This window comes from Vigna umbellata, chromosome 8 (assembly GCF_029865625.1).
Source record: "Vigna umbellata cultivar VRB3 chromosome 8, Vumbellata_1.0, whole genome shotgun sequence".
Taxonomy (NCBI): domain Eukaryota; kingdom Viridiplantae; phylum Streptophyta; class Magnoliopsida; order Fabales; family Fabaceae; genus Vigna; species Vigna umbellata.
Window position 1 is genome coordinate 30,611,148 of NC_142172.1, and position 11,987 is coordinate 30,623,134.

Consider the following 11,987-nt stretch of genomic DNA (forward strand, 5'->3'; position numbering starts at 1 on the left):
TTCAAATTCTAATATGTAACACTTTGAAAACAATGTTAATCCAATTTAATGGAAGAAGTCACATTGTCTTTATCTAAAGAAAAAAAAAATAGATCTTCAATTATTGAATGCAAGATTTTCAATTATCGAGTAAGCGAACAGTTTTTAAGATTCAATGAATTATCGAATTTCATGTTTAGTACGATGCTTAGTATGATAAAAATATAGACTTTTAGACCTATAACGAATATACTAATAGATTATGTTAATATCACGGTAATTAATAATTGAAATATACAGGATCTCTTCAATAATTTCATTATCTTTCAATATTTTAGAGAAAATTATAAGAATAACTGTTATTATTTTTGGATCCATAAATTAGGCTATGTACAAATTATATCATCAATCACCAAAGCATATTTTATTCACTTTTTTAGGCCACAATGAACCCTGTTTTACTTCTCTAGTTATCACATTAAGACTAGAATTGATTGATAATATTATTTACAATATGGAAACTCTTAGTTTCGTAGAAACTTTGCTAAAACTAATGCATACAAGTGGTTCGATGCCTATTTTTTTAAAAGTAATAATTAGAATTCATATTTAGTTTGAATGTGAAATTAAGAATGAAAATAGTATTTTAGTATTAATTTGATTTAATAAAATTCAAGAATCTCTTTAATGAAAAAGAAAAAGTAGCTATTGTGGTATGTCCTTTCTTTTAGTGTCGACAAATTGAAAGTCAGGGATTTTGGTTGAATCTATTAATGGGCCAAAGCACACAATAATGAAAAATTAAGAGTTTGGTGGTTGTTACGATATTGCCTTTATGCTTGCTTCTAAACCTGTAATATTTAATGGAAGCAAATGCTACACGAAACCTGTTCTCATTTATTATCAAACTCACTTTAATAGTGAAAGGTAGAAAATGTGCAAAACTCACTTTGAAGATTTTGGTAAATTTTTATTGTGAATTCTTTATGTTTAGTTTGTTAAATTTATGGGTTAAGTAAGTTTTTTTTAAAGACATAGAAAATAGTATTTTAAAAGTGGTAGTGGTTTAAGAATAATGAGATTCAATTATTTTAATATTAAATGGTTTTAATATGAATAATTTTGTTATGAATGAGTTTTATTATTTTAAAACACATTTATCCATAAATCACTTTTCAAAAGTTTTCTGACTTTTAAGAGTTATCGTTTCTTGTTTATTTGTTTGAAGATCGGAGGTCGTCCAGTGATCCTCACGACGAGATCTTCAAGTTTAACCAATGAGTTTATCAAATAGAGTAAATTAGTTTTATGTTCCTCTTTTTGGGTATGTTTTGTTTTCTTTGCATGCTAGTTCTTTTTGTTTTGCATGTGGAGTTTAAGTCTTTTATAAGACTCTCTGTTGATCAGTAGTCCTAATAGTGTACCATGATCGTGTATCTATGATTTATAGGAGTAGATAAGACTTCGTGTACGTTTGAAGTTATTTTAGGCTTTCTAGAGTGGTTTGTCATTTGTCAAGGTAAGGGAAGTTAAATACATTGGTTTAAGTTTTAAGTACTTTAATGATATGAGTTGGTATGTTTAAGTTGAATTAAATGAATTAAGCTTGCTGAAATTCCGTTGTGTTGTAACATGATTGCGTGAATTTGGTTTGAATATTCGTTGTCTGATATTGAAAGAACCTTGATGTAATTAATTGATGATGTACTTGTTTTGGATGCTTGAAGTAGTGGATTTATTGATATAATTGGTTGGAAATATCTACTGGATCTTGATATTGTGAAAGTTAGAGTGATGGTTGGTTTTTGGTCTAAAATAGGGGGTTTTATAGGTGAAATTCTGGAGAAGTTGAGTTATGAGAGAACATGGTGTTTGAAGTCTATTTTTAGGACATTTGAGACTGGTCTAGGTTTTGAAATTGTTAAATTTTGGTCATTTAGTATGCTAACTTGTTATTTGGGCTTTTTGTGGGTTTTGACTTGATATGACGAACTAAATTTTTGGTCAATTGAGTAAAATGATATTTAATCTAAGGTTTAAATATGTTTTAGAATCTATCCTAGTGTCAAGAATTCCAATTTGATCATTTGAATAGGTTTTGAGTTCACTTAAATTAAGTTTTTGATTTGTTGTCTTCTAGTATAACGTTGAACGGTCATTATGGGCGTTGAGCACTACAAAGTCAATGAACTCTTTATTTTATGGGCGCTAAGAGGTGGTTTCGAGCGTTGAGTATCACTTCTCCATTACAAGTCTGAAGCTTTCTTCTCCATATTTCACTTGACGAGAGATTATGCTTACTGAATGAGCATGCTTGTATGAACACTGGCGCTGAGCTCCCGAGAAAAATAATAAATAAATTAAATTAAATTTTGTGTGATTATGTTTTGGTGAATAAATAAATTGATTGATAGTTTTATTTATTTATTATTTAATAATATATGTTGTAATTAATGATATATAAATTAAATATATTTTTCTTTAAATAAATGTGATTAACTATTTTAATTAAAATATAAAATGATTTGTTATTTATATTTAAAAAGTAATTTACCTCTTTTAGAAATAGTTATATATAACACAGTGGTAATTTATTAAAAGAAATGTTGAGTGTAAATCTAATGCTTTAACGAGACTCCAATAGAGAAAAAGAGCTCAAATAAAACATAAGACATCCCGCAAAACCAGTGAAATCCCATCATATTCAACAATAAAATGTATACCATTACTATAAAGCTTACACGAATCAAGGGTTTGCACGTTTGTTTCTGTGTAACTTATTGGTAAAAACATTTTTAAATTAAAAACGCCTGTTTAAAATTTTATAATAATTTATATTTTCCTCAACATCTCAAAAGACTTATTCAGATAAATATACAATAAAAATCATTAAAAAAATAAAAATGGTATTGGTATAATACTCTTATTAGTTATAACATAGAATTGTCTTCTTTTTTTCCTAATTTTAGAATAGGTTGTATTTTTTTAATTATAATTGTAGTTTAATGCTTATGGATGAACTTTAATCAAAGTCGGAAGTAATATGGAAGAAATCTGGATAATACAAGTAAGGAGTGCACATGAGAAGACTTTTTTAGAAGACCAAACACTTCAATGAATTAAATCAAACAAGAAGTAAGCATGAGAAACATGGTCTCATTTTTTAAACGCACCACCTCAACATATAAAGTAAGAAAATGTGACTTGAAAATTAAATCAAGAAAATATGATTCACACCTCACTTGGTGCATCATTTTAGGTTTATCTAGAATTTCTTTTTGAATTTTAAAAATTGGAGTCAAATGAGAGTGAAACATGCATATTTAATGTTTTCATATAGTTTTGTTTCATATTTTAAAATTAATACAAATTTTATGAATTTGTGAGAGTGTGACTCGGATAGAGTGATTTTTCTATTTTTTGGTTTTCTATCTTAAAATGATTTGTTTGGTGAAAAAATTAAAAATAAATTGAAATTGAGAAATTTTAAAAAAGTATTTCAAATAACTAAAAATAATCAAATTTGAAATAAATTAAAAGAAAAAAAATTAAAATTTTACAAGTTATGAATTCTTAATTGGTTAGATGAAGAAACTCCACAAGTCTAAAAAATCGACTTATATCGATTTATGAGCACAGATTAATTTGACTCGACCTTTTATTAAAGACAGGGGTTGAGCTAAATGGAACAAAGTCAAAAGTCAACTTAAGTCACTCGGGTTGAAGGTTGAGTTATGTTTTGACATAAACTAAAGGTCGAGCCAATTCAGCATAAACCTAAGGTAAGCAGGATTCGTAAAAAACAAAGGTCAGGTTGAGTCAGTCAGGGTCAAAGGTCAAGCCAAGTCAGACCAGGGCGAGTTCAAGTCGAGTTGACTCGAATCGAATGTTGAGCTAAGTTGGCTAGAGGCCTAGTATGTCGGCCTGAGTCAAGGGCAAGCTGAGTCAACCCGAGCCGAAAGTTGAGCCAAGTCGACCTAGGTTGAAGTTCAAGTCGAGTCGGTTTGGGTCAAATGTCGAGCCGAGTTGGTCTAGGTTGCACGTCAAGTGGAGTTGGTCCCAATTGAAGGTCTAACCGAATAGACCCGAGCTGAAGGTTAAGTCGACTCAACTCGAATAAAATGTTGAGCCAAGTCGACCCTAGCCAAAGATTGAGTCGATTCAGCCCCAATAGAAGGTCGAGCCAAGTCGACTCGGACGAATGTCAAGCAAAGTCGGCTTGAGCCGAATGTCGAGCCGAGACAACTCGTGTCGAATATCAAGTCGAGTTTGTTTGGATCGAAGGTTGGGCAGAGCCAACCCCAGCCAAATATTGAGTTTAGTTGGCTTCAACCAAAAGTCAAGCAAAGTTAGCCCAAATCGAATGTTGAGTCGAATTGGTTTACACAGAAGTCGTCTTGAATCGAAGGTTGAACTAACTTAATTCAAGCTCACGGATGAAGTTGAACTTACCTTAAAATAAAAATTAAATTACTTTATCAAAAAAAATTTAAAATATAAGATATTTTAATTACTGCATTCAAACAAAGTATTTAAGAAATTAAAAGAATTCAATCTAGATAATTGAAACAGTGGAATTGTTGAAATCCCTCTTCCTAATACAAGTTAAAGTAGTTAGGAATTCAAATTGTGAATTCAAATTGTGGTTCTTTCTTTCAATTTTGTTAAGTTTAACTCAAATTATCTCTTCCATATTCTAACTCCATCTTTTATTTTTCTTTACTTTATCACTTATACTTTTTCATATGACATTATGTTGTTTTTGTATTCTTATATTATTGAATTCATGACTCAATTTAAACATGTGATATTCTCATATTATACAAAATAAAGAATAATGGAAGAGAATTCAATTGCAGGTAATTGAAATACTATGTGTTTTAATTTTTTAGAATTGTTGAAATCTCTCATTCTAACATAAGGTAAAATAGTTAGAAATTCAAATTTTGGTTCTTTCTTTCAATTTTCTTTAAGTCTAACCCAACTGATCTCTTCCATCTTCTAACTCCATTTTTTATTTTTCTTTACTTTCATTTTCATCACTTATTCTTGTTTGCATGACATTACATTATTTTTGTATTCTTATATTTTTGAATTCATCACTCAATTTAAACATTTAAACATGTTATACAAAAATAAAGAAGATATCTTATATATTCATTATGATTTTTCAGGAATAAAATGTATATATTGTTAATTGGATCTAATGAATGATAGGTAAGACTCACTTAAGTGGAAGTCTTTATGATATTTCATCTTCACCTATCTTAATTTTTTTTTTCGTTTATAGGTAAAACTTTACGACTTTACCATATAGCTAATCTTATAAGAAACAAAGGAAAGAAATTTGCTTATGTTAGCATCTGGAATATAAAAAGTGTAAATTATTAATCCAATCCAATGTAAACCAAGATAATAAAATGAAATTGAATTGAAAAAAAAATTATTAGGTTTCATATGTTATGTTTAAAAATAGTGTAATCAAACCTCGAACTTAGTTATTTAAAAAATTACATGAGCTAGAAATTTGAATTAAAAAACAAAAAATTATTATCAATTGTGTATTTTGTTAAAACATACGATTTTATTTACTTGGAAAGTAAAATCTATGGTGTTAACTATATACATTATTAATAGAGATGTCAATGTAGGTCGATTCATTAATTCACTAGAAAAATCACAAAAATATATTAGGCTTTTTTGTCACTAGTTTATTTATGTCCATTTGGCATAATTTGAATGCCAATAAGGGGTCAATGTGAGTTGACCTAATTATAAGCGGTATGTTTAATGTAAAGAAGAAAAGAAGAGTTTGAAAAGAAATTGGAAAAACATTAACATATTTTTTTTATGCAACCAATTATTAATAATAAATATTAAAATATAAATTAAATTAAATTATGTTATACAAAAAATAATAAAAACAGGTATAAAATGTTTACACGGGATAAGACAATTGTAAACATTTTATTTGGATGACAAGTTATAATAAGAAGAGTTCAGGCTGCAGTTGTTGTGTTTCAGACTCAATAGAGAGATGGAGTTTTTTATTTTGGTTTTGTTTACCTTATCTGTGCTGACTTGCTGTGTCATATCAAAATCACCATTGCATGACTTGTGATAATAGAATAGAGTAACAGACGTGTTTTCTTCACCTACAAAATATTTTCTATGTCTATTCTACCAACCTTCCCCTGTTAAATCAATCACTCACTGCCACCATCATCCCTGTTGCTATTCTTCTTGCAAACTTTTATCTTGTTGTGTAAATTACAAATATATAATTTTATTATAATCCTTTTATTTGAATTTGAAGATCATCTTGAAGAATAAAAAGTTAATTTAAAAAAACAAAGGTGGAATTGTGTGAATAAAATAAAAGAAAAATATGTAAAAATTTATAAGTGATTTAATTGATGTGAATGATAAAGAAATTGTTTTAATAAATGAAATTGTAAATAGATCAAATTGTTTATGTGATAAAAATTATTATTATTATTATTATTATTGAAAACATTATGTGTGTTTAATTTTTTAATAATAAAAAATAGTAAAATTATAATTAAATATAAATATCTTTTATAATTTAATTTAAATAGTTTTTCTTTTATTTTATAGATGAATTTTATTAATTTAGTAAAAAATGTTAAATTTAAAAAGTCATTCTTCAGCCTTCTCATTTCTTTGTCACTTTTCTTCGTGTATTAATAAATGCAAAAATAATTCATATATGTCTTTTCTTCCATATATATAATATATCTTAAAAAAACTTATGGGGTCTATCAAGGGAAGAGTTTATAATGTAGATATAACACTGACGAGATCTCAGTCTAACGAACGTAAAAGATTGATATTACTTTTAATCTAAAACCTTAAGGCAATGAGTTTATAGGTCTTTCTTTTTATAAAGTACTTAATTTTCTTATCTAATGTGAGACTTAGTCTCACACTTGCATTCTCAACAATCTTTCCCACAAGGATTAGTTCCTTCCATATTAATACATTTCTCGTTGAGCAGAAACACTCTCAACTATAAGTGTCCATTTCATATCGTCGTTCATTTTAAGTGGACACATATATGAACCATTTGTCAATAAGACTTTCGATATAAGATCATATTGTACTCGTATGAGACGGTCACTAAGACTAACCATAAGCTCTAATACCACTAATGGCTCTATCGAGGAAAGAATTTATCAAGGACATACAATACCAATGAAATTTAGCCACAACCTTGGGTTGGGCTCCAAACTATGTGTCCAAAATGTCTAACCTAATCAAGCTTATTTATGTCTAAATAATTAATCTAAGTGGAGATGGGTCTTTTAAGTCAAGAGAGAGTATGTAAGTCGAACTCTTTGGAAGAAAGAGTGTGTAAGTTGAACTCTTTGGAAGAAAGAGTGTGTAAGTCGAACTCTTTGGAAGAAAAAGTGTGTAAGTTGAACTCTTTGAAAGAGAGAAATGGGAGAGAAAATTTGTCGGCATATCATCGAACCACCTCAGTAAAATTAAGATTCTTGTTTCGTTATCATTGGATTGGGCTAGAATTTTGAAAATAGGTTTGTAGCACAGGATTCTTCATTTTGATTGTTAAGATCCTCAATTAGAGATCTATGGTTAGAGAATGTTCTTACAAGTCGAAGAGGTATCATGTAAAATTACTTCAACTTAAGAAACTCCTTCAACCTTTACTTTGTCAATCACTCTTTCTTCCTTTTCTCAGTGTGGTGCTTGCAGAAGATTCTCTGACACTCAAATCAACTTTTAAAATCAAAGAAAAGTAAAAATGACAATTAATGTCAAAAGTAAATCCAAACCTAGATTATTATTTTATTTATAACATAATTTAGGGAGTTGCTCCCTCCACCCCCACACATCTCTTCCTCCACCTCCCCTTTACTTTTTTGCCCCTTCCTTCATTTTTTCTTTACTATTTTGCCCCTCAATAAAAGTATAAGGACTAAGATCAAAAACTAAATCTAACCAGAGCTATCACATGGTCGCATTCTTCCTCCTTCAAGAATCCCTTGTACAGAAAAGCCCTGCATGATATAATTCACAAAAATTCAACAACAAAAGAAAATAAAATCGACCCATTTGTCTAACAAAGGAAAAGGTCAAACCTGGGATTCCATGAGAGCTGAGTGACCCGTGTGGGATCAAATTTCACTGAACAGACTCCTTTGTTCAACCCAAGCCCCGATCCATGGCTGAAAACAAACACCCACAAACCAAAACATAAAAAAATGTAAAATTTTAAACTCATTCACGGGCAGAGAGATACCCATATGGCAAAAGTGCATTCAGAAATAAAATTATCATCATCATTACGTGGCCTTGGCTTCTTGGTCCACACCAGGCAACCGAATGGAGGAAACAGAGATCTCAAAACAGAGGAAACAGAGAAAGAGCGACACGAAACGGCTAGAAACCATGGTGAAAGGCTTTTTCGGTGGGCAATCTGAGAAGAGTGTTGAAATTTATGCAATGTAATAAAAGAGTTGAAAGTGAAAATGTGGGCGTTTTTTAAATCTCGGTTTGTCGTTTTCAGAGCAATGAGGATTCTACGAAACGCCCACTGGTTTTGATTTGGCTTTCTACTTCCTCTGTCTGTTTCTAATGTGTGCTTAAACCCACCTTCTCGAACCTTCGTTTATAAAACAGTGTGACATCACAAAACGGATGTCGACATCCGTTTCGCCTTAAACGGATGTCGACATCCGTTTCGCCTTAAACGGATGTTGACATCCGTTGAAGGATGTCATCCGTCCAGAGGCAGCGTTGCTTTTTCGTTTCGTTTTTATTTTATTTGTTTATTTTATTTACAGTAATTTATATTTAAATTTATAATTTTAAATGTTATATATGAACGGCCTCCACCGCACCAATCACCAACGGTCCGCAAATGCTCTCCCGGAAAATGAAGAAGAAAGAAATGGAGAAATAGAAGTGAAAGGTTGATGAGGCTTGAAGAGAAAATGATAAACGGAAATGGAGAAATGGAGAAGAAGCTTTACAGAAGAGAGAAAATTGAACTAAAATGGAAGAGAGGAAGAGTGCAGAGAAGTAAATCAGAAGTTTTAAATAAATTAAAATAATAAAAATTAAAAAATTTTAACTTGAGGATATAATTGTCATTTTAGAAGGATATAATTGGCATTTTAGAAAATTGGGGAGGTGGAGGAAGAGATGTGTGGGGGTGGAGGGAGCAACTCCCCATAATTTAATACTTATGGGTCGTTACCTAAATGGGCCTAGGTGTAGCCTCAATGACCCATTTACCTAAGATGATGGTTAGTCAGTTTTGGCTAAGTTATACAACATGTGGTTCATCATTATCTTTAATACGCGACGCACAAAACTTGTAGAAAGCATGTTGCTTTTTACTAGCGGTAGTCAGCTATTGTAGATGGCATGAGGTCCTTACAGGTGGTACACAACTGGTAAGATGCACACGGTCCTGAATAGGCAACCCTTAGCCTTTGGTAGATTTGGCCTTCGGTACAAGGCACATAACCCTTGGCAAGCAGTCCTCGACCTTCGACATGCAGATCTCAACTTTTGAAAAATGTTACTTGGTTTTCAACACGTAGCTCCCAACCCTCATTATGCAGTTATATACCTTTGAAACGCGATGCTCATCCTTCGCTATGTAGCTTTGGTCCTCATTATCAATAATTTTTACGTCATTATTTACGATTATCAGAATATTTTATGTTATCTAAAGTTAAAATAATAAATATTTTATTATTTTACATTAGTTGTAATTTCATTTTATATTAACTACAAAATGTTATATATATTTTTAATAAGATTTTATAAGTGAGTAAAATAACTTAATATATTATTATTTTATTAGTAATATTCAAATTTATCATAAATTTATTATCTTAGTGTGCCTAATAAAATTATAAATTATGATCAATTATACGAATGACCTATGATTAGTTGAAATTTATCTATTGAAAGAAGTTTATTAGTCCAATTTTATTCATTGAAAGAAGTAACTTGTGACACAATGAAAAATCTTATATGTCAATGTATTAGTATTATTATCACAAATTTGATGAAAAGAATGATATTGATTTATGTTTTGAAAACTAAAATTAAATTAAATATATTTAAAATGGTCTAATAAAATTAAAAAAAACCAGTTAAAAGAAAAGTTATCGAAAGTTAATACTGCAAAATGTAGTTATTTATAGCTATCGGACAATTCCTGTTTGAGATTCTAAGAATAAATTCATTGATTTTGCGAGTGAAAAGTGTTTATTGAGGTTGGAGATTTGCCCCAGAGAAGAATAATTGAATAAATCCTTTATATCTGTGTACGGCAAACGTGAAATGTGAGAAAGAAATCCAACTCCAACCTTTTTCTCTGTTATTACGTTTGTTTTTCTTTTCACTTTTAATAATTAACTTATATACTTTCTCAAAAGCTGCTTTATTTATTTATTTATTTATTTATTTAATTATCCTAGTACATTGATCTAATTATTGACATTGTGATACTGACTATGATATATTTCTTAATTTAAGTTTATGGAATTTAAGTATTAAACAGTGTCAGAAGACTCAGCCAAAGCGTGATGCAATGTAAGACAGTCTCTGAAACAGTAATTAATTTAACTTTTTAAGCTTAATCATGATTAATGTTTAGAACATTTTTAATTGTACTCTGAATTAGATAGTTATTCCTTAAACAAATTATTCAATTTGCCTTCACTGAATAAAAGGAATCAATTTTTTCAGAGGAATCCCAGATATGTCCACGATTACCGCACAATTTGGTTGCATCGTATACTTTGATTTAAGGGTTTAAAATATTACTGTTTCAGATTTTAAGCCTCAACTTTAGCAGCTGAACTAAACTTTTTAATACTTTTTTCAGATTATTTCCCAGTATCTAATATAGAGTATTATCCAAGTTTTTTAATTATTAACTGTAATATTTTTAGATATTTTTAAATTCAGAAATATATTTTGAATTATATAATAATATATAATTTTAAAATTCTCAGTCTAAAATGTATTTTCAAATTCTTTAATTATTCTGAATTGGGTAGTTAAAACATATTTTGAATTTTACACAAATTCAAAATATATTTCTAGTTCTTGCCATTCAAAAAGCTAATTAATAATTAATTTACACATTTATAAAACTCCATGAATAAACCACAAGGGAAGGAAAAAAGAAAAGAAGCTTAAACTATTTTCCAACTCAAACTAATATCACGATTGCTCTTAAATGCTCAAATTTCCATTGATATTTTAATTTACATTTTTGCATGAACAAAATCAAGCAAAAGTATTTTGCATAACTAACATATTTTTTTATATACTGATATAAATTATTAATATACTATTTTTTAAATGAAGCATAAACTTACAACATACTTTTTATTCAAACATATGTTTATCATTTTTAATCTGTAGACTGCACTGATGATACACTTGAAAGGAAAGAATAGAGAAAAACAAAGACAGAGAAAAATAAATAAACTGATTTGTTTTGGTATGAAAAAAAAAGAAAAAAATTATAAATATTCACTTTCACTTTTTTATTTAAATTTCATCTTTTTAATTTTTTTTCTTCAGTCAAACATCTCCTGTATTCACCATCTTTTCTATTTGAATATCTTCTTTTTTATTTATTTTTTTCCTTCAGTCAAACATCTCCTATTTTCACCATCTTTTCTGTTTTTGTGTAGTACATTTCACTCCAGTTTGCTGAAAAACACACAATAGATGCGACTAAGGTTGTTCAAAGACTGTTGAGAAGATAATTCTTGAAAATAATTAATATATTCCCACAGAAGAGAATTTCTGGATTAGGACAAGCAAGTTGAGTGGAAGGCCTTAAGAAATGGAAATGTATGATGATAATCACTTATTTAAAATGAAACAGTTAAAAAAATAGTTTTCTCCCTCTGGTTTGAATCTGTTCCCAGTCAAAAACCCATCTTCAAGTTTTCACACAGTGTTTTTTGTCGGGAGGAAAACCACTC

The 11,987-nt window shown here is 29.3% G+C and overlaps 1 protein-coding gene across 1 annotated transcript; it reads right to left on the minus strand.

Annotated features, from left to right (window-relative positions):
• Positions 1-7,925: 7,925 nt before the first annotated feature.
• Positions 7,926-8,625, minus strand: LOC124827325 (putative prolyl 4-hydroxylase 7). The gene is made up of 3 exons (XM_047300352.2): positions 8,311-8,625; positions 8,103-8,189; positions 7,926-8,021 (listed from the first exon to the last, which is right to left on the minus strand). Exons 1-3 carry the CDS (start codon positions 8,412-8,414, stop codon positions 7,946-7,948), a joined length of 267 nt encoding a protein of 88 aa, XP_047156308.1. The 5' UTR covers positions 8,415-8,625; the 3' UTR covers positions 7,926-7,945.
• Positions 8,626-11,987: the final 3,362 nt, after the last annotated feature.